Source organism: Larus michahellis, chromosome 1 (genome assembly GCF_964199755.1).
Source record: "Larus michahellis chromosome 1, bLarMic1.1, whole genome shotgun sequence".
Taxonomy (NCBI): domain Eukaryota; kingdom Metazoa; phylum Chordata; class Aves; order Charadriiformes; family Laridae; genus Larus; species Larus michahellis.
Window position 1 is genome coordinate 112225088 of NC_133896.1, and position 23893 is coordinate 112248980.

The 23893-nt window shown below is 38.8% G+C and overlaps 1 protein-coding gene across 17 annotated transcripts in view; it reads right to left on the minus strand.

Moving 5' to 3' along the window:
* The window catches only part of ROBO2 (roundabout guidance receptor 2), a 1122909-nt gene that overhangs the window by 139503 nt on the left and 959513 nt on the right, over nucleotides 1-23893 (minus strand). For all 17 annotated transcript variants that reach the window (XM_074599504.1, XM_074599494.1, XM_074599464.1 and 14 more), the window contains 3 exons: nucleotides 16094-16251; nucleotides 14329-14449; nucleotides 4319-4457 (listed from right to left, as the gene is read on the minus strand). In XM_074599504.1, the coding sequence (XP_074455605.1) occupies nucleotides 4319-4457; nucleotides 14329-14449; nucleotides 16094-16251 (418 nt within the window). The remainder of the gene's footprint in view (nucleotides 1-4318; nucleotides 4458-14328; nucleotides 14450-16093; nucleotides 16252-23893) is intronic.

The following is a 23893-nucleotide window of genomic DNA, read 5'->3' on the forward strand; positions in this document are numbered from 1 at the left end:
CATTATGCGTGGCCACAATTGTCTGAGCCACTTTAGTACATTTTTTTTTGCTATTTCCTTGTGTCACTTAGAATGAAAAGAAATTCTGTTCATGAAATAGTGAACCTAATATTTCAGCCAAAGGCATAGGACTAGTGACCCCACAATATCCTGTTCACATCCAGTAGTTTGACATGAGTCATACTTGTTTAGCTGTTCCCTAGCCTTTGTGTACTGTGGAAGCTACGGTGTTATGCTGAATTTTTAGAGCAATTAAAGTAAAATATACATCATGCGCCTCTACCCTTGATTCACAATGCATTTCAGTCTTGGGTCACTGATTTGAAATGAACAGCTTCTGGAAAAAAGCTTTACACATCGCAGACTTCACATGGTACTTTGTCTCTCCCTGTTGGTCCAGTATCAACATTTTTAATAGCAAGTTAGTAATTTGCTGAGATTGGTTTAGGCTCTAAAAAGAATTTTCAACTCTGAAGAATTTAATTAATTCATTATCACAACAGGGTAAAAGAACTACGAAAACAGTCGCAATACATAAGTCACAACAGTCTTTACACATGGTCCTTCGTATCGCTTTCTTAATTCCTGCCAGCCATACATAGAAGAGCTCCATGATGTATACCACAGTCTTTGAAATCTCAACTCAGGTCTAGAGATTGTCAGACAAGTAACTTCCTTTCACTGATAGCGAGACCTATTTTTCCGTACCATTTTGAAAACTTCCACTATAAGAACCACTTTAAGATTTTAAATTCAAAATATAGACTATCATCAGAGTTGTTTTGGATCATCAATTCAAAATAGCTAAAACTTGGAATGAAGCCTTGCACCCTTAGAATAAACTTATGTCCATCTGTTCTCAGTTTTAAAGCATAGTTATTCATAAATTTCTGGCTAATTACATAGACAATTCAACAAAACAGCCAAATTATTTTTTTTAAATAGTCATATTTTCAAACATAATAATTTCTTTAGAAGTTGCTTTTTTTTTCTCATTCGATCCAATTGCAACTGGAGATGCTTACAGTTCACCAGGGACCTTTATAATTAAAACTGTAACAGCCTGAAATTATTTTCCAATTATTTCTCAACACACCAATCGGTGCAGCAATACTGTTTATATTTGTCATTAGAAATTACTGTGATTACTTTTCTCTTTGCTTTCACATGTCACTAAAAAAAGCTAAAAGAAAGCAGGATGGAAAAACAGAGAAGGATTTATGAAAGACCACGGATCGAGTATCACTGATTCTGGCATTCACCAGGAGCAAATTACAGAAACAAAATGCATACAAAAATTCAGCTTATCCCACTTTGCTATCACTGAACTAGATACTTTTGAAAGCTGAACCAACAATAGATACATTTAAAAATTTGCAGTAATTGTTGAAACAGGTACTTATTATAACTGTCTTGTAATCTAGGGATGAAGCCAAAAAGAAATTATTGAAAAAACAAAACCAGACAGATGTGCAAAGAACGTTGTTAGCTGTAGAAACAGGAAATTGATATTGAAAGCTGTAACACACATAGCTGTGCAGACTTGCTCAGAAGAAGGATTTATGCATGTAGGAAGAATAACAAAGGGAATTCATTGAGGGTTTCATATTTCACTGTAGATGTTAAAATGCTTAAAATACAGGAGTTCAGATGCTGAAAGCTCATTTCAGTTTTACCTCAAAAAATCAAAAAAAAATAAACCTCCCACTTCATCAAGGAGGAAACACTTAGAAATTCTCTTCCTAATTTATAAAATTGCTTTATTATCATTTTCTCATCCTTCCATTCATTCAGACCATACCTGAGCAAATTTCTTCACTTGCATTAAAAAACCCAGAAAAAACAATAATTTTTCTTTTAGATGTTCCAAATTTATCCTCCCTCATTAAGCATCATGCAGCATGGTTTGGAAATTTCCACTTTTTGGACAGCAAAGACTCTGCTCACATATCTTGCTATAAAAATGATACATTTTAGAAAAGAAAGCATACAGTCTTGATCATCAGAGGTATTTGCTTTTGAAGTGCAGATGTTAGACTCTACTAGATGACCACAACCTACGTGGCTTAGGTGGTGGTAACCCACTACAGGACAGGGGCAGTGCTAGTCCTCTATCACCCAAGGTGGTCTCCAGCTTCAGATTCTGCAACCTTGCCCCTTCTTTACCCACCTCTACGATGTTCTGGGAAGCAGACATGAATGAGGACATACCCCCCCATTCTGTTTTAAGATGTCAAAACACAGTTATGAAATGTAAAACAGCAGTGTAAAAACACTGCAAAACATTCTGAGTAGATTCTGAGCCTGAACTTGATTATGATCAGATGAACCTTCTCTTCTTCTTCCTTTGTAATACACCATAAGTAAACAGAAAAAATTACCTTGTAACATAGTACTATGTTTTTCACAGTAAGATACAAAAGAAAAAGAAGGAACACAGTCATTAAAAAAACCCTAATAAAAGTGCAACCTAATCAAAGGCACTGTTTGTTCATCATCTATTACCTCTACTTATGAGACCTGGAAGCGGAAATGATTTAAAATAACAGAAGTAGCACAACAGTAAGAATAAATCACAGAAGGACAATGTATTTACTATGGACTACTCTACAATGCATAGTTAAATAGCAAGCAAAGAGAAAAAATCATCCTGCCATACAAAAGTCTGCTCTTTTTTGTATTACATGCACAGACATCAACCAATATAATTAGCAAAAAAGCTATGTTATTTTTCAATTTGCAAGGAAATTAATTTTAAAATTTAAGTATTTATATATATATATACACACATATGTATCCGTACTCATCAGGAAATGTTTTTTCTAGATTATGTATCATTATATTAATATATTTAACTGAAGAATTGTAAGACATCTTACAGAGTTGAGGATGTGGCAACTAAATCAGGTATTCTCCAATATGAGTTTTGGGATTTTGTTAAAGATTTAGAAATTGAAAAACAAAAGATATTAACCCAAGACGCAAACATGACTAAGTGCTGTATGAGCGTGAGGAACTGTGCCACCAGTTTTCATGAGAGTGTATGCTACACTAAATACCATCTTTAGCAAGTGGATGAAGACTGCCAGAAAACAGTCTTACCACATTTTTCACCTTGTTGGGTTGAAGACGTAAAGCACACTGTGATAAAGAAAGCAGACAGCAATGTCTAACTTGTTTAAGTTAGGCCCAGTCTAGTATTGTGCTCACAGCACACTTAATATACACTGACACAAATTAGCCACAAACACCATTGCAGCTGCTCTTTTTTTAAGATCATATATAATGGCAATGGTAATACTGGCAGCCAGCCTACGTAAGCCCAGTGTTTAAAAAACTTGTTTGAAGAACTGAAGAATTAAATTGTGTTGTTTTTTTTTTTGTTTCTTCAAATTCCATCAGTAACATCCCAGGAATAACCAACAGTGATGGAAAAGAACAATCAACTGTGGTGGGGGAAAAGAAAAGGCACTATTCATGTCTCCTATTGAAATTAAAAGCAGTGTGCAAAAATGAATCAGGACTCACAGGGGCAGATGGACTGATTGGCTTATGGAGACCTGGGTTCTCATTCCTGTTCCCGGGAATTTCTGTGTTGACATTTTTTAATCTAATAATGATTCTGCATCAAAACTAGAAAGAGTTGCACAAAGCGAGGATGAAAGTCTGTTCTGTTAGCAGCAATGAGACAAGCTAATTTAATGCCCTTTTATAGGACAGACTCTCATCCCCTGCTTCCTCTGAAATTTTCTCCGCGTTTGTTCCAGACTAAACGAATCTTTCTTGAACACAAGGTTCCTATTCCAGATTTCAACTTTGTTTTCCACTTCTGCTAGTTTGGTTTTTTATTTCCTCAGGAGGAAGGTTTCTCTGTTTCTCTCCAATACTTAACAGACATGAGCCACGGAGCCAGCAAAGCCCACCACAGCACTCTGCTTCTAATGCATCCTGAGAGTGCAACAGAGCGGCTCTGCAACTCTCCAGCCAAGTTTTCTCCCTTTTGGTATCAGCACGTTATTATGAAGGCTACTACCACTAGTACATTCCTAAACCATCTTTACTTTCTCCAGCAAATTCAGTGAATACCCATGTGTTCACAATACCTACACATCACTTTCCTTCCTTCCACAGGAATCTGTTACCTGGACAATTCAATCCATACTGGGTTTCCTTGCTCAGATGACTCTGGAACAGGTTTTGTAGTGCCAAAGACCAACAATATGGGAAACAAATCTTGGTGATAATGTCAAATTACAAATGGCAGCATTGCTCAACAATTGAAATTTGAAAGTGTGGGGAATGTGAATGTTGCTCTCACCTTCCTCTTGGTAAGTCTGCATCATCTTTCTTCCACCGGACTGTGGGTGTGGGATCCCCCTGCACCTGGCACCGGAAATCCACAGCCTCCTCCTCCAGCACCACTTGGTTAATCGGTCGCCTGAGAAACGTGGGCCGTTCTTGAAAGAGACATTAAAATTCCTTAGTCAGTCAGAGGGTTGAAATGAACACTTTTCACTTTTCAGCATCTTTTTGTTTACTGATTCACAGAATGAAGAAAGGAGGCTGAGCCCCACAAATTCAGACAAGTGGAACTGATGATGTGCATAAAGAGCCTGGAAGATGACTGCCAGTCGGGAGAGGCAAGAGCTGAGTGCCACCAGAAGGAACCCTGTGCTAGCACTGACTGCCCACCTGCCACACCAGCAGAGAGGTCTCCAAGACGGTGCCCTTCGTGTGAACATTTTGGCTCTGCACCGCTGCATACACAAAGCGTAACCTAAAAGCTCCTGCCTGCTCTAGCGATGTACGAGCCGCCGGTGGAGATAGCCTGCCTTTGGCAATAATCAATACCTTGATGCTTCGGAGAAAAATGTAAACTCCGTGTTATGCATCTCAGACAATTGTGGACTATCGCACAGAGGTCAGAGCTGCCCTGATCCCCATCGCTAACTTCACCATGGAAAACTAAATTAAGATCTGAATAATAAGTTCTGTTTATCCTTGTTATGTTAGCCTGCACGACTACAAATATTATTAATCATCATAATGTTGTACAGGCCTGCTTAAAATCCAGATGCAGAGCCACAATCTGATCTCAGTTATACTGGTACAAACTCAAAGTACCGGTAATTTCATTTGAAAGGATGTCACTGGGGATAGTTTCTAAGTTGCCTTTGAATTGCATAAATTTTGTTCTGTCCTCTCCTAGCCATACCACACTTACTTATATTGTCATAAATTATTTATGCTACAGCCAAACCATTATAAGACTGGGTTTATATGAAGCAGTATTTCTGCTCAACACAGGGATATATTATAAAGACATTTAAAACCGGTTACACACTATGTTTCACATTTCATTCTCAGAAAGTTGAAAGGTATGATGTCACTTAAAAAATTATTCAAAATTCACACAGATGTAAGCAATACTAGATTCTGACTCAGGCAGTTTGTCTTGATAACTACAGAGCTGAGTTTATGGGTTGGCTATCCATGTTTATTATATCCAAATAATTAAAAAAAAATAAAAGAACATTAATAAGGTTGCAAAATCAAGCATGCAGTGCCTCAGTGCCAGAACTAAGGCTGTCTGCGTGCCCTTTAATCACTTCCTTTCTGTCCTTATGGGACTGGTTGCAATTATAGGATCACACTATTTTTTCCCAAAATATCTCCAGATTGTTGGCATTCATTTAATGAGCAGGTGTTTAATATTTTACTTTAGTTGTACCATTTAGTGGGTGGCCTCCTGTCATACTACTCAAACTTCACTTCAAAGGCAGAATAATTGATTTCGTCATGACCTCCATTACACCTCTCTTAATGCTTCATAAACAATTCACTTATTTTCATAGCTTCTTTCTGAGGTGCGATGGAGATCTAAGAAAGCAAGGTAAAAAAATTCTGCTAAATATTGATGCTCAACCTGAAACACAAAACTGCCATTATATTTTTTTTGAGAATTTAGCATTAATTTTGTGTGTTCAAAGCTCAACTTCCATTGAATGCAGTTGCAGCTGATTGTGTTCACTACTTTTACAAATCAGAATATTAAGACAGAAAATAAGGAACACAAAAACACCTGTTAACAATTAGTAAATGAGTGACAGCATCACATAGGAATTCCACGATACAAGCAAGGGGACCTATTCGCAGGGAAAAACATATTTTGTCAGCAAATAATAGACATGCTTAAGAATCTATAGCACCTTTTCAGATGCTAGAGATAAAAACGTGTCTAAAGGGCAGAGATTCTTCTCCCCATTTCTCCCAAGCTATTGCTTTGGTCCCAATTCCCAGTCCTGCCAGGGACCTGCAGGTTCCAGCAGTGTTTGGGCAAGTAAATTCAGTTCTAGTCTCTCTCTGCACCTATGCATGTCAGTCTTTATTCCCTGTTTCAAGTCTGTGTACAAGCCATATATAACCTGCACTACAGCTCCTTGTCCTGAGTGTGTTTCATCAGATGTTTTCTTCCCTGTGTATGTAATCTCCTGACCTTTCCCAGTCTCCAGCTAGGTTTGCTCCTAACCTCACCTATGTGTCTTTGCCAGACTGAAGTCCCTCTGTTCCAGCCACTGGCTGTGCCAGCTCTTTCCAGCTGTCAACTGCTTCCTTAGCTGATTTGTCTCCTCCTAGCTCAAAATATTGCTTTTCACAGCTGGAACCCAGCAAGTTCACAAGTCCAGTCTCCTTTCCAACTATCCATGGCGCTCTCTCCTTTGTACCTCACAGCAAACTGACTCTTCTCTACTGTGTGCTCGAACTGCAATTGAACCGAAGCTTCTTTTCTCTGTGCCACCCAGATACAAGCCCATCCACAATCAGAACACAAGAAAAATCAGTTGAAGCATCATCCCAGGAAAGCGACAGCAGCAGGAGTGCAGTGCAGTTGCAGGAAAATGCCGTTCAGACCTGCATTCAACCTGGTGTCTCTGGCATATGAACTGATGATTTTTATTTATTTTTTTTTAAAAGGGGCATAATTTGCTAAATTTAGTGAAAATTTTTTGGACAAGCAAAAAATTACATCTCTGGCATAGTGTAGCTATTCCCCATCAAATTTTAGGTCCCTATTATTCCATATGAGGGACCTGCACTTCTTAGGAAAAAAAGTATCCTCTGTTCCTCTCCTTCAAATCCTTCTCCATTTCTCTCCAATTACCCCTGTCACCTCCAAACTGCAGGAACTTCAACATTCTCAGAGAAGAATGAATTATTTTGGCAATTAAAAAGAAACCAAAACCTCAGTTTTCCAATAAGTCATGGAAAATTTTGGATAAAGCCTTTTAGTTTTAGATAAAGCCTTAAAACTTATTAAAACTGGACAAAGTAACAAAAGCAAGCAATGCGCTTGGCCTGTCTCTAATTATGCAGATCTAGAAGGGGATATCTTAATGAAACTTTCTGTAAGTTTGCAACAGTATCTTATTAGATGAGCTCAGAACAACCCCTGCTCTCAGCTCATACACAATACGCTCTTCATTTTGGTATTTGTTTTTCAAGAGATGATCCTAAATCAAGAAATTTAGATCCAGATCAGCATCCTCATAGGTGATTTAGAGACCCTGGTTCATCCACATTGAATTTAAAGAACTCTGCATGTGCCTGTATGTCAGCTTGTTCTGCATACAAAAATTATTTTACACCATGTTTATATAAGCTGCCTGTAAACTGCTAAGAAACTAACGTATACGTATTTATGAAATTGCTACTCTTGGCTGTAAATGCTTCTATACAGGAGATGAGAAAATAAATTCCTCTCACATTTTGAGGACAACCCAGCTGATAAGACCATAAATGGCCCAAAGGTCATTCGGTAAATCACTTGATTCCACATCAAGGCAATTTAGGAGTATACACACGTTTGTTTCACATCAGCTTCTCAAATTGTGTATTTTCCAAAACAGTTAAGAATTTGCTAGAAAATAAATAGCTATGTAAGTGCAGATCCCAGTTAGCAAGGACATGCAAATACCAATAATGGCTATTTCCATTTTTCCATCATCTCTGCATTTTGCACAGCGTGAATCAGGAAAGAACGCGTTATCTCTCATGTTGTTTCCTGTATTTGTATCACACAGACAACTCCTTGAATATGTCCAATGGCTAATTACACAGCAATAAAGTGATCAGAGTGAATGCCATTGCCAATGCAATTAACATTCTTTATGCGAGATTAACTGGATTTGAGTCACCTGTATAACTTGCTTACAATGTTAATCTCTCAGGAAACGGAGCGCTGCTTGCCCAAGCATGCTAAATAAAGAAGGTTTCTTTACGCAGCCAGGTCAAATTTAGTTTCAGAGCTAAACTTGAGAAACAACCTTTTTATTTTTTTCTTTTGATATGGATTGCCCATAAATAAAGCCTTCTGGTATAATTAAACATTGTTACTCTGTCAACAGCATTCAGAACACAATATATTTGAGAAACAACAAGAAAGGGTAATAAATTAAAATCATAGATACACATAAAAATTTTAATATAGCTATTTTATAAGCTTTCACTGAGTAAATAAAGTACCCACTTCCCAGACTTTCTCTGATGAATATTAAAAATCTTTGAAGAGAACTATAAAATAGGTCATGGTTATATGTCATGTCAGCCAGTCATGCTATTACTAGGGTGACCTTTATAACTTCAGAATAAACTTTGCTTCCAGTTATAAAAGGGGATTGTTAATCTGGACACACACCTACAATCTGTTGCAGTGCTTGCGATATGTGCTGCAAGAAAACCTACAGAACTGATCCTAACCAGAAACACAGGAAAATCCTTTCCTTGCTTTGGGTGCTGACACGAGTTAACCCGAGAACTCAATTTTTCCTCTATTTAGCAATCGGTCTGAGTATCACAGTCTGTTAGAGAGACTCAGATGACCTTCAGATGTATTATTGCCCTTTCTCTGTTCCTCAAAAAGTTAGACAGCCATATATGGGCCCTCAATCTAATTAAAATGATCCTAACTACCTTAATAGATTTTCTCTGCTGAGGCAACTGCTAGAGTGAAGGATTTGATGGTCCCCATAATGTAGAGGCTCAATCTGATTTAGAACTGTTTTCTCTGCCTTTGCTGGAGACAAGGCATCATTTTTTTAAAATGTTTTCGTGTTCTAGAAAGAAGTATTAAAACACAAATTAAAAGGCTTTGGGGAGGGATTTAATAGCAAGTAATTTAAAAGTAAAAGTTTTTTTCACTGTAGTGTTCTGATGTAAAGGAAAAAAAAGAAACATTAGATGGTTGGAAGTAAGTTTCACTTTAGAATGCTGTCAATAGTGTAGATATTTCATTAACTGCAACATGACCTGGATAAAGTAAAGCACTCTGCCAAAAATGAAGATGTAGAAGAAGACAGGATATTAGGATCACACTAAATTTACGTATGTTGGCCAAACAAATGAAAATACAATTACAAAAGCAGATGGGTGTATATTTAAAGACAGTCTTCTACTGCCTCTTTTTAGGTGCTTTTCCATTTTGCATTTGAGAAACAAGCACTTGTGTAGACATTGCAAACTTCTACACTCTAAATAGTATCCAAGATGCGATGAGCTTGCCCAGTAAAAGCCCGGAGCACTGTTAAGAGGCACATGCAAATAAAAGATAAAGATTTTTATCAATTGTTAGTGTTTTTCTCCTTTTATATACATCTACAACCCTGTTAATTTCAGTTTTTACTGAGCATTAGGTGCAGGCATTGGAGAACAAATCAGACCATTTTTCACAGCAGCATCATTATCCTATTACAACTTGTCAGTATCTGTGGATAAAAAATATTGCAAAGCCAAACTGTCTTTTTGCAAACTGCCACAAGTACATGGCAAATGAGAAATACAAGGATTTGAAGAAAAGTAGGAGGAGCTTTGCTCTGAAGGACAAAATACATGCTGCCAAAATACACTCTTGAACTCTGAATGTGTAACCGATTTTTCCTCCACGTGGCTGGGAAAGCTTCTGAGACTCATTGCCAGGATACAATGTGACAAGACTCTCTGCTAAGGCCTTCCACATATTCAGAGTGCAGGAAAGTAAAATGGAGCACAGTGTCTTCATTAAGGGAATTTTGTTTTTTTTTTTCATATAACATCATGTCATCATATTATGCTTTTTCTGGAACTATGGTATCTCTTTCAGCCTGAAAATGTCTAGAGAACATCAAACACAAATACTTCTTCAAGCATCAGACAAAAATACCTCTTCATCCCACAGGACCTTATTAGCGGAAAAAAGGTTCAGGTACCAAAGCTAAAATCAAAGATTAACCCAAAACAATCTTTAATATGTCTGAATTGACATATCTTTTAAGATATTTTTGTACTCTTCTCAGTTATGCTTTATATCCTTTTGAGGCTCTTCTAAATATATCTTTTTCCACTGCTTGATGCCAGCCTCTTGAAGTTGATATATTAAGGCTTTCATCGATTTCACTGAGCTTCAGAATCAATATACACCTTTGTACATGTTCTTCAAACATACCATTTTAAGTCCAAAGGAACAAAAAGGAGTCCGAAATAGTTAAAACAACTTAAAAACTTATCTGAGAACAGTGCAGTAGTATGACAAAATGATAAAAGGTTAACTTAAACGGTAATTCTTACTTTATTTAATTTCTGGCTCCATATTACGTATTTACAAACAAATTGGAATGAAACTGTTTCTGTTTTGCATCTCACGTAAAGCCTGTTCAGCCAAAGGCTATGAGCCCAAACACAAACAAAGCAGCCTAATTTGTATCACTTACTTACACTTCTGAATTTGGCCTTTCGAAGAGCACGTCCATAATAACAAAGTACCATGCTGCCTCTTTTTGTGAACGTTTGGATTGATGGATTAGTTATTAACTTCATGTAAAGGCCAACTTAGAGTTTGTGACAGACCCTGCCTTCTTGCTTTACTCCAAGATTACACCTTGGAGCCTCATAAAGGCAAAAACTAGCAAGAGCGCTTGAAAGAGAAGATTAACAAAATGTAATGCATCATTGTCACTATTCAAAACACAGGAATAATTTTGGGAAGCACCGCTGATATAATCAGTTTGCTTTACGATATTTTACCGTGAAAGTTTGGCAAATTTCTGCTAGTAGAAAAATCATGACTTGGGAACAAAAGAAATGCAATCTGCACCGATGCTAACAGTATGCTGTTAGCAGTGCCTAAATGTTGAAAACTAGGTTTCCTATGCAGGCAGCACTGAAAAAAAAGTTACTTTTTTTGTGAAGTTCTACATGTGTTATCCACAGCTATCTCTCAGCAAAGATTATTGAACGAGTACCCAGCCAAGTGGATACATTCTGCATATGAGAAACTTCCATTTTTTCCTCCTACTTCTTTCCAAGGTTCTCATTGTCCATTTTAATTTTTTTTTTTTTAAAACTCAGGAAAGTTGTAATCTTTTAGGCTAGGTTTCCATGCTGTTCCCCTCGGGCCACCAGTTACCACACCACACTGACTCCGTTTTTCCAGAGGCAATGCCTCAAGCTAAATTTACTGTACAGGGAGCCAGAGATCTGTCACAAGTCACATGCAAAAATTAACTTCAGGTATTACAGAAAAACTTGCAAAGCCAAAAGTAACAAGTGGCTGATTCCTGGAAAGGTTTGAGAACTAGTATGAAACAGTTCCTTTTCCTACAGAGTAGTGTGTTTACTAAGGCCCCTTCACACTATGGAAAGGATTTGGTGGGGTTTTTTAATTGGAAAAGGAATAGAGACATTAATAATCAGCTAATTAATACACATTCCTCTCCAGAATCAGCACCAGCTGTAGGCTTGCCAGCCACTTTATTAAATTCTCTAAGTCTCTTAGCTAAGATATCTTAATTTTAATTATAAAGCCTGTTTTCAAAATGTGTTCAAAACAGTTAAAGTTGGGCACATGAATAATATATAAGTATTATGATATTTTTAGCATATTTTTCCTCAAAGTTTGCACTATTCCCATGTTCCTCAAACCTGTGAGTCCTATTAGAGGAAGGCTGCGGACTTAACAGATGACCCGTGGTTCTGCCTGTGTTCTGTAAAGTCTATCTGAACATGCACAGCCAATCTGACATTTCCCAGAATTGCTGGATTTATTGGATTTATTGTGTATGCTTAGACTGATTGGACTGTCCAGTAGATACATTGCTTCCTGGAAACATCATGGATAATGCTCTCCAGTGCACGCACCCACCCACACGCGAGCTGCTGCCTGAGTCCAGGAACGGAATACAACTGTTCTGCTGGTGGAAGGCAAAGCCAAGCCACCTTTCTTTTGTACACAGTGGACCAGGACGAACCTGGACGCATCTATACAGTGAACCCAATACACCAACATAGAGCTTCAGGGCCAGGTGACAACCAGAAAATGGACACAGGATAGTTGAATCGTCCTGTCAAACAGCAGACCATAACCTGAGCGCCTGCTTCCCAGATGCTATTCTTGTACAGCGAAAAGGAAGACAAGAAGGCAATACCTAGATATAAGGGGAGTTTTTGACAGGAAGATTCCCAGATAGGAAAGGAAATTGAAATAAAATTTTCTTTAGGTAGTCTAACACAATTATGACAAACTAAAATGTCTAATTTCATTTATTGCTGATTTTTTTCATTATTCACAAAATAGGCTTAGATTGTATTTTACAAATTGATTGCTATGGTTAAATCCAGTAAAAAAAAAAATCCGGATATTGTAATTGGCTATCAAGACAAACCTAATACTTTTTGTAGCTCTGCAGGATATGAAATTACATGCATATTTCAGTTTTTATTCCTAGTTCAATGCTTTTTAACAAATTATTTTCTTAAGGATTTCTTAAGGCTTTGTAGTTTAGGACTGCAATCTGCTTGCTATCCACAGGGAGTATTACCAGAGATTATCAGTACTTAAACTGATGAAGAAGATATGTCATGTCTCTTTTTCATCTGTATAAAGGCACGACTTCAACAGATTGGCTGCAAAGGACATGATAATTTGATAGAGATCCTTTCTGTGTTTTTTTGCAAGGTACACTAGTTCTAACTTTAAGTCATATGCTTCCATGAATCCACAACAAACTAAGCGGAGTGGAAGCCTTTACAGTCTTGTAATGCTGGAAAGCAGCAAATCCTCATTCCCTCATGGATCTTGTCTCGCAGAAACTTTTCTATGCCTTTTGTGAAATCCCATAATATGTTTTTTAAAGTGGGCAAACAAATGTTGACTTTCACATACATGCAAACACAGATGCCAATATGTATGACTGGGTTTTCCAGTGTACCATACTAGGCAGAAGGTGAAAAAATTAGGAGCATCTGCTTCAGAAAGGATCTTAGGATTTCTATGAAAAGTCTTACTGGAGTTACAAGCAGTCTTGTTTGGAATTTTGGTATTGTATCAAGGGTATCAAAGAGGTGAAGCAGGAGGGAATGCTAACGCTATTTCTCTTTATTTTTTATACGCATGTATGTGTTTTCTTTAGCAGTGAGGGTTTTTTTCTTTATTGATTTTCTCTTATTTCCTCAAGACATCTTGACTAATTCCTACAAAACCACAGCTAATGGTAAATAGAAATATCATGACTGCAAGATGTACCACAGCAGGATTTTGCAGCTTTGCTTCTTATCCAGTTGTTAGCAGGATGGATCCAGCTGTAGGTTCAGTATTACTCTATTCTTGTTCTAGACCTTAACCACAGGGCAAATGTTCCTAACAACTTCTTGTCTTGCCCATCAGGTCTGGAAGCTCTTTCACACATGAAACCTGTTCATTTTTGATTCATTCAGCAGCACCAAAACCCTAAATGATGCCCTGGATTACAGGATGAAAAGCTGTTTCATGCCCTTTAAAAAACAAATGACAAAAGTATCTCTATAGGTTCAAAAAGTTGATCTCAGGATTTTCTCCAATGACTTTTTACTGATCAATTGAGCCCTTTTGTGCTCCCCTACAAAGATGTGATTTCACAACCCCACAGGAATAAGGAACTATTTAAATAGTCAATGCTGGTCCAAATCTCTGTTAAGCAGGCATTGTCAACTGTATTAGAAGTAGCTTAATTACATTTGGCAATTTTGTGAGGGAGAGCATTATGTCCTGCATTACTGTCTCTGAGTGTATGCATATCACTAAGGACCTGCAATTAGATTGAAACTATGCACTTAGAAGGAAAACGTTGAGCCATCACAGCTCCATAATTATAAATTGCAGCCTTTGAAACCTGGTCTCCTCCAGAAACTGTGAAATGCAGCTTAAGCAGTACTATTGTGTTTTGTTAACCTTGTTTTGTCTCATATTTTGATGAGTCACCCAGGTCAATTCAGTTTATGACATTTGTAGTGAAAAGGAAACAAAAGCTTGAGTTGCTTTACCAAAGACAGTCAGCTCTGCCGGATCGCTGTCTCGCTCCCCCACCATGTTTGTCCCAACACAAGTGTACATGCCGGCATCACTTTTTCTTGTATTGGAGATCATCAACTTCCCACCACGTATCTGTTTCAAAACAAGGAATATATTTTTAACTTCATAAAAACGAAAGATATCAGAAAAAACCTACCATCTCAGGCAGCAAGTTCCTCAACTAAAGCATTTAAAAGTTTTGTTTGTAAATACATGTATAGCTTCAAAATTATAATCCTATATACTTAAATATCTTTAAGCTGTTCAATAACATATTTTATCCTACTGACAGATTTGAACTGTATTTCAGTTTCTTTCTTTGATTTTCATTAGATGCTTTACATGTCAAAGATTACATTTCTTGCTGCCTCCATGGCAATGCAGAGTGCTTGTATTTCTTGCATGAGGATATGTAAAGCACTCTTGACATCTCTCTCAAGAAAAAAGGCAATTTTACTTAGCTTTATTTAGTTCATTTTATTTTACTGTGTCCAGTTTCCTTGTTCACTGATTAAGAGAGATTTTCTCTTTTCCTTGATGCAAATAGGCTAAATTTAGCCCAAACTGAGAATTCACCTGAATCCCATAAGACAACATTTTCCTGGCTACAAAGGGTGCTTATAGAGTGAAAGAGAAGTGTAGTTGAAAGAAATAAAGTAAAAAATTTGTAGCTTGTGAAGTCACAGACAGTGTTAAAAGTTAGACAATGAGGTCCTTCAGAATAACGTAGGAATATAGCCAAAGAAACGTGAGAGTCAGGGAATGTTAACCAGTTCCCCGCCACTCTTCCTTCCTCTACTCTAGAAACAGAGACAGCCTGGCCCACAAATAGCAACTACTTAGATTGTTTAGCTTGAAATTCTTCCTTAGGCATGCAAAGCAACAAACAAGCTTCCTGATGGTAGTTCCATATTGAATAAGGTCAGCACTGAATAAGTTACTTACCATTACATACAACATAAAACTTCACGGAAGGAATATTAATAGCGAAAAGCTAAGCACTTAAAAATTAGGAATGAAATATGTCCCCGCACCCTTAATTTATTGCATTTGCTTGTACATACCATGGTATAAATTCTAATCACTTGATAAGGTAGGTGTTTCTGCTGGATCCTTTTTCATTCAGTACATGGAATGAACTCTCACAGAATTCATCCCAAGTTACTCATTTACTCAATATGTTTTTCTATTTAGGAACAATCATTCTTTAGAGTATAACTTCAGCCTTCATTTAGAATATACATCCCAATTACTATACTAAATACAACATTACCGATATCATCCTAAACTGTGGGTTTTTTCCCCACGGGGCATTTGTGTACCTCATAGATATGACTGATTATATCTTTAAAACACCTCTCTGATATATGATCTGATAGTCTCATTTCACTGAACTGAGATCTAGAAAAGGTAAGGCCAAATCAAAGACATCCACTGAGTCCTCCATCTAACAGAGCACCTGACATGACCAAATCCAAGGCTCTAATGGACCTCCGTCACAGTGATTATACAAACCAAGCCTCAAGAAGTTCAAGTTGGAGACCCAAACCAGAAAGAATAAATAATCTTCCCCTTCTCATTTGGGAAAGCTCAGAGAGGCAAACTGTCAAGAATAATGATGAGTGTCAAGGGAAAAGATGATAAAGCTGTAAAGTTCCGCTGCACTCAGCTGTGGGGCTTCAATGCAGGCTTCAATGCAGGCCAATGTCTATAGACAACCACATGAGCTGTACTTACACTGATCCGCTCTTCCCTGTCATCAATACGGACTTTATCTTTCTTCCAGTAGATGGTAGGCTCAGGGTGCCCACGAGGTGGCTGGCACTCCAATATGGCGGGCTCTCCAGCTGCCACCACAACATCTGTAGGGTTCTGGCGGAAGTCATCCCGCAGCACTAATGCAATAAATGAGGGAAAGAAGAGAAAAATTACTAGAAGCGATGACATCGTAAATGGGAAGAAAAAATATGTGCAGATACAAATAATATTAAATGAACAAACAAAAAAGTCTCAACCATTATTAGGTGATGATTTCGCACCTTGTATTTGCTATAAAAGATCTCATAAAAGCAGTTGGTGAGGCATGACCTTTTGTCCAATGGAGGCAGATTTCACATACGTGGGGTTTTATTCCTTGTTTTTTCTCCAGATAAGTCTGCATTTAAATTAGAAAAACCTGCAGCACCCATTACTCTTTTTAACCTTGTCAGGGTCACTTCCATCCTTGCAAAAGTAGCATTGCAGGTCTGATGTTGAGTTCTTTTCACAAGAGAAAACAACATGCTGAATATCTGGCTTGCCTGGATCTCCAACTTCAGCATAAGCTAGGCAAAGAGCGGACACAACTACTACCGAATTGCAGAGTTACACCTTGATTAAGGGTATTGCTGTTACTACTGTTACTGTTATCACCAAATACATGCCGAAGTGATCACCAGTTCTGAAAGGTGTCAGAGAAATCAAGATTATGGTAGTGTGCTTCCAGCGTATTTGTTTCTTCCTTTTATTTTTTTACTTTCAGTATTTCTGCAACTTTGACCAGTGCTGTCCCATGACATTGAAAGGAAAGAGCATTTAAATCTCCAAGCTGTTTGAGAACTAAATTAGGCAACACAGGCCAGCTTCTTATGTAAATCAAGCTTCTATAAAGAAGGATTAGGTCCAGCTAGCTGGCTTCAGTGTGTTAAAATGATATCCACTTCATCGTTATTCTTCCATGTGTGTCCTAGTCTCTAGGTTAATTGACATTCTTATAAACATAAAACTGAAAATAGCTCTAGATGAGCTACTGAAATAGAATTTAGGGCATTTCCCCTCCTTGAATTTCAGCTACGTATGGCTTTCATTACAGCTTTAAAACAGTTCTCGCCCTTAATGGAACCAGGGCCCTCTGAGAAATTAGAAAACACTGTATCCTAGTGAAGGGGCAAGTCAGGAAGAGTTCAGCAGAAATTGCTCAGTCTCATTTCATAAGCAGAGATAATTTACTGCTTTCAATGTTAATAAAATGTGCCCCATTTTAACATTTGGAACTGAATATTTTTCTGTTCTGCAATAAGCCAGAAGAAAATATGATTAACACATACAAGAATTGGCCTCTGAATGGGCTGAGGTGAGTGGGCTGTATCTATGTGGCACTCAAAATGACATATGAGGTAACTTTTATTGTCCCCCATTTTGGGATACACAGGTAGATCCCAGAGGAAGGAGAGAATTAATTGGAAGTTAATTCCTTTTCTAACACAAAAAAGAGTGATTATTTAGGTCTTGCTGTTGAAGCATAAAATAAAAGTGACAGGACATAGCTGGCAAAGAACGAAGCTCTGTCAGGAACCTGTAGCCTTCTTAGGTGACACACCCAATCGATTTTTTCCAGCAGATAACAAAAGACTCAATCTCAAAATATTTCTGATTATTAAAAATTACTCATATACTTTTGACTCACAATAATCAAATCGACAGAAATGGAATTTACAGAGCTTCAAGATCAAATGGAAGAAATAACTTATGCAATGCACAACACAGAAACAGTACACTGAAGATCATGGGCTGCTGGCTATTTGGCACTACAACATTTTGCAAAGCCAAAAAAGCCAATACCACAGCAATTTCAGGGCAAGAACCAGAAAAAAAAGTTTTACAAAATCACCTTTTTAAGAGGCATCTTCATATGTGTCTGTGATCACTATGATACACAGGAAGAAAAAATACTTCTAAGCAATGCTATGCCCTCTTTCATATAACTGGCAAATGGATAAATGTCAGCTTCTTCCTTTATTATTACCCACAAAATAAATATTAATTTTTATTGGCTTGATTCTTTTTACAATTACAGAACTTTGGTGTAAATACATTAGTGGAAAATCCCCAGAAAATCAGCAGATCCCACAACATAATGACTTTATACTCCTAACTCCTGGCAACAATATTAAGGAAAGTGTTTTCCTTTAACATTTCACACTGCTATATGAAGCTGACAAATACAGTTTCTTGGGGTGATACACAGCAAATTACATTAACTTTCTCTGAATCATCCCAGCAACTGTGTAAGGTTCCAATCAGTCACAGAATATGAGGCTAAGAGGTGATTTGATTTTATCACATTCCTTTACCCAAGCCTTACTGCAAATCTGGCTTGAATGGAAGACAAAATTGATGCTACGGGGCTTACTTAATCTTGCTCTGTACCTCAACACATATGCAACACTTGAATAGATATATCTCACCATGTCCCTCTGAAGCATTCTATGTTTTGGAGGAAAACAAAAAATGGTCGTAGAAAAATGAAATAGGGAAAAAATAAAGCAGGGACAGAAAAACAAAGATAAGAGAAAAATGTGTGGAATATAAATTAAAGAGAGAAAACAACTGAGAGAGGAAGAGGGGGAACACGTCAAGTTTAGGGAGAGCGAAAACAAAAAGCCAGGTAAGGGAAAGAAAAGAGTAAGAATAAAAGCAGAGAGAAAACCAGGGTAAAGAGCAGAGGGCACGGGCTGCCATTCCTGTGATTTGGTGCTTTTAATGCAATATAACAACAACGATACAAAGCACAGACATTGATCTCATCAGCACAGCCATCCCAGCACATCCAAATGTCACCCTGAGAGAAGGAGCAGGGAAGAAGGGCTCCTGCGGAGGGGACCCGAGCACGAGCTGGAGAGCTTGGCTGTCCCACTCCAGCATCCCAGAAAGCCACAGAATAAAGGAGCATCAACTGGAAGTTGAGTTCACACTTATTACCACAGTAAATGGAAAAGTTGCAGCACAGCTTAGTGCATTCACCATATCTAATGGCACAATCATCTGTGAAAACAGAAAAATGGTTGAGAGCTGCAGAATATTCCTCAGCCAATTATCCACAATTGCTGGGTACTTCCAAATAACTAGCAGTGTGCCTGAGCGGATCACCCTCTCCACACACTGGCAAGAGGCTTTTGTTCACTTGAGAAGCCAGCCCTCCTCAGGGCCCTCTTGGCAGGGCACAAACACTAGCGTTTTAAAAATTCAACACGAGTGGTGAAACGGTGCCAGCAAGGCAACTCATTCCATGTTCTTATTTCCCTTTATTCCGATTTTAACATAGGTTACGCAGCTCCCTTTTTGCTTGCAGGGGTGTTACCCTACATTTGACGCGGGATGCCAAAGAGAAAGATGGCCGGCATCCCGTCCTGCCCGCCCACGCCGGGAGCACAGTGCAGCTGGTCTCCTTGGAGAGCAGGGCGATGCAGAGGGAGCTGGAGCCGCTCCCCTCTGCCAGCCTGACGGCAGCGCAAACATCCTCACGTTTCAAGAGGCAAAGCCTCGGAAGGGCAAAAGCTTCCTGGAAGCTGTCTGGAAAGGCACCAGGGGACCGGAGAGCTGGAAAGGACAGCTAAATCGTACACACAGCCCACAACGGTGCTGCGGACAAAAGTTAATTAAAGTTTGATCGGTCTCCTTGTAGCTCGGAACAAGCTGATGCTACTCAAACAAGATAGATGTCTTGCGAGCTGTCTCGTCGGTCTTGAAGGCAGGCGAAGTCCTGTAGGGCCGTTCACAGGTCCCCGCGAGCACAGTGAGGGCGGGCAGGCCTGACTCGCGGGGGCAGCGCTGGGACAAACGCTCGCGGCCGCGCACCTGCCAGAGCCGGGGAGAAAGAGGGAAGGAGAAGTCCCCGCTACCAAGGCAACTGCTCCCCAGCACCTGCCAGCTTAGGCCCAAGTCGCGGCCTCGGTCAAACCGACGCTCATAAACTCAGGGAATTACACGGAAACCGAATTAATTTCCTCAACTGAGGCTCCGGCAATTTCTTTAAAGGAAGCAGAGATAAAGCCACGACGTTTATGGGGTAGGAGGGAAGGTGGCGGGGTCAAAGTTATTCTAGGTTAGATATCCATGCCTTAATCCTGCTTTCTACTACAACAGCTTTCAAGCCCTTAGAAAGAAAACATTTTTATAGGATTTACATTTACATGATGATTACAAATAACCATCTGTCTGCTTCCACTTTTTCAATCTGGTCCATGTCCCACGAGCCCCCAGCCTGTGGTCAGAGCAGCTAAGCTGGAAGGAAGAAGTGGATGCCCGTCAGGAGGCTTTGGGATAATTGCATTCTTCTCCCACCAGCGCTCGGCTCACCACCTCCTCCCCCCGGCGCGCACGGCGAACATCTGAGATTACCAGGGATGGGAGGGAGGGGAAGACTATCTTTTTTGCCTTTTTCAATGAATGATAATGCCTTAAAACACAGCTACATCTGTCGTGCTGACTAGAGGGTATAAAGAGATATCGAGTAAATATTAATGTGCTTCTGTAACTTGAGTCCCGGTAGTTTATTTTCCCCCTCCTATTCTGTTTTGTGCTTATCTCAGGATAATATTATTCTCATATAAAGATTTTACGCAGCCACATCGGTAGCAGGTTGGTCACCTGCCACACGCAGGCAGGTCTCCCCTGATCCAAGGCACTGCCCCACGGGCAATTTCCTAAATCCTCATCTCTCCACCACTGCTTTGGCACTTCTCTCCTCTGATACACACTGATATGCACAATCAACATGAATTATTACGTCGAATACTGCCCAGATGTCATGCGATAGACAGATTAAAGGATTATTATACTTTAGGTAGTGTATGGTGCAGGGGGGTATTTTAGAACTTGGCTAATGTGTATGATCTACTGAAATGGTCCCTGAGCAAGCCAGCACTACCTGCTGAAACAAGGTGACAGAAAAAAAACAAGGGGTCACAGACAACCTTCCTCGTGCACAATAATAATACACTTCACTTGAGGATGCTGCTGCCCTACCTCTTTGTTTCAGCAGCTGCCTCTGTCACATTTTGTATGGAAAATTAAAAAAAAATGTATAAAAAAATAAAATAACACCCTAGGCAACAGCCCTAGCAAGACTCCCGGGGAGTTCCTGAGCTCCCTCTCTATGTGCACTGCCTGGGAAAAGCTACCATCTTTTTGTAAAAAAAGTTGATAAGGAATTATGCATTCTTTTCCTCCTGTTCATTTTCCTGTCCTTTGCCTATTTCCTGATACAGATGTTTCCTAGAACACATGAATGCTAGCTAATTTACCATAACTCAAAATGTTCAGGCTTTACTTTAAAATGAGGCCCCAGGACCATGAGATTCATTTTCAGAGGTGTTAGGGTATTTTCAAAGAGTCCATAGCTTCAACCATGCTTGATTAGTAGGGTCCCTAGAAATCAAAGTGAGGAAAAGAGGAGTAGGAAGATACCTGCATCAGGAAACAAGAAGGAGAATCTTCTTCCCCGCAGATTCAGCAGATTCACCCCTTTTGCACACTCAGAATTTCACGTGCCTCTGAACTTGATAACCTACTCAGTACTTACAGTTAAAGGTAGCTTGCTCTTTATTCTCAGGCCTCAGCAAAGACCAAAATGTGGAAAAAACACTCTATTCTGACACATCCTCTCAAACTTCTAATGGCTCACACATACAGATATAGACATTTATAGAATTTGGACTTTGTGATGAGCATTAATTTCTAAATGTGAAGGTGGAGACCCTTGCTTCTAAACACAGAATCTACTAAACCAGGTGAACAGAGAACTACAGTGTTAGAAATAAGGCACATGAACCAACACTGACAAGTAGACAAAATCCAAATGGAGTCAGTGCAAGATAGTTGTATTTTTTTTCTCTCTAAATTTCAGTATGTGTACCCCAACTACTCGATTGTGCAGATGTCAGGAAAGAATACAGGCTTTTTCCGTTCTTATTCACAGCAGCCTTTCAGTACTTAAAGGGGGCCTACAGGAAAAACGGAGAGGAACTCTATCAGGGAGTATAGCAACAGGACGAGGGGTAACAGTTTTAAACTGAAAGAGGGGAGATTTACATTAGATATTAGGAAGAAATTTGTTACTGTGAGGGTGGTGAGACACTGGAACTGGCTGCCCAGAGAAGCTGTGGATGCCCCATCCCTGGGGGTGTTCAAGGCCAGGCTGGATGGGGCTTTGAGCAGCCTGGTCTAGTGGGAGGTGTCCCTGCCCAGGGCAGGGAGATTGAAACTAGATGGTCTTTAAGGTCCCTTCCAACCCAAACCATTCTATGATTCTATGCGCACACTGCAAGACTCAGACTTTGAAATCTTTCTTCACCAGTTAAACCAACTAAGGGCACTGCTGACCTATTTTCCCTTTTACACAATTACGCAGGCATACAAGTCACAGTTACCACAGACATTAGCTTTGATTTGCTTCTGATTTTTTAAAGGCTGCTATTTGTGCTGAATTAAGCATATGCAATAGAGCCTGAATACACTTACTGAAAAATTGTATAATGTCCTTGCCTTTCTTGTGATTCATTGTGATCGCTTAAATGTAATCTGACATCTCCATAGTTTTTTCTGGAAGATTTTATTTGATTACTAGACAGTATGAAGAGTGGATTATTTTCTAATTTGGAACATAACATATTTATTTTTAAGCTTCCTGATTGAAAACAAAGTTCTATCACCTGTCTCCATTGCAATGAAGCCGCAGTAACCTCTCTTTTTCAAACTCCCGCCTCCTTCCACCAACAAATTCTGAATGCTGCAGTTAACAGTCAGCAATCTCATTACCCATCTGCTATAAATCTTCAAAAGCATCACTGTGTTTTGACATTCAAGGAAGGCATAGGGAAGCAATAAGCATAACCAAGTATTCTTTATGAATGCAAATATCCTGAAGACCACATTTAAGTAATTTCAGAAATCTAAAGCTATAGAATGTAATATGTTGAAAAATTTTCTCTAGGATACAGAGCAGATTTCTTTTTTCTTATTCTTAAAGCATAATCACTCTTGATGAATGCACTGCACAGATTGCGAATGCTAACAAGAGACATGTTACCAAGAGCTTTATTTCATTGAAACTAAAAACCCCGTTACTTGCTTAAAAGTTCAAAGACTTTCTAGAAGAACTGGTACCACAATTGCAGACAAAGAGCTTTGAAAAGTGTGCATGGTCTATTGTAATTCTTAAGACTTAACAAGGATCAGACATTTAGCAGTTTACTAGATCGGTCATTTAGTGATCCTTTAAACTCAGATCTGACATTAGCTTTTACATGCTCTTCATATTTAATGGACTAAGTATTCAGAAAAACATGGGCAAGTAATTTATTTTTTCCCAAATAATGTGAATATCAGATGTGGAACAAGCACAACTTCGAAAAACACCACATCACCAATAAAGTAGTGTACTTTCACTGTCACTTGTATGCCAGCATGTGTACTTGGCAGCAAGAGTATGGTACTAGTTTCACCAAAAGCACTAGAGGACTCTTCAAATGACATCAACTATGCTTCTCTCCCAGCAATGCAGTAGGAAGGATTGTGCTTGGTAAAAGAGGCAATCCTCCAGAATGCCTTGTAGGCTACTGTCAGAAAAAGGATAGAGTGGACTGGAAAGACATTTGCTCTCCTGCAGTATAGCCACTCTCAGGTTCTAAGTAGCAAAATTTAAAAAAAAAACCAAAAAACCACAAACCAAAAAACCATACCTCAAACTTAAAGGAGTTAGAAATATATAACCAATTT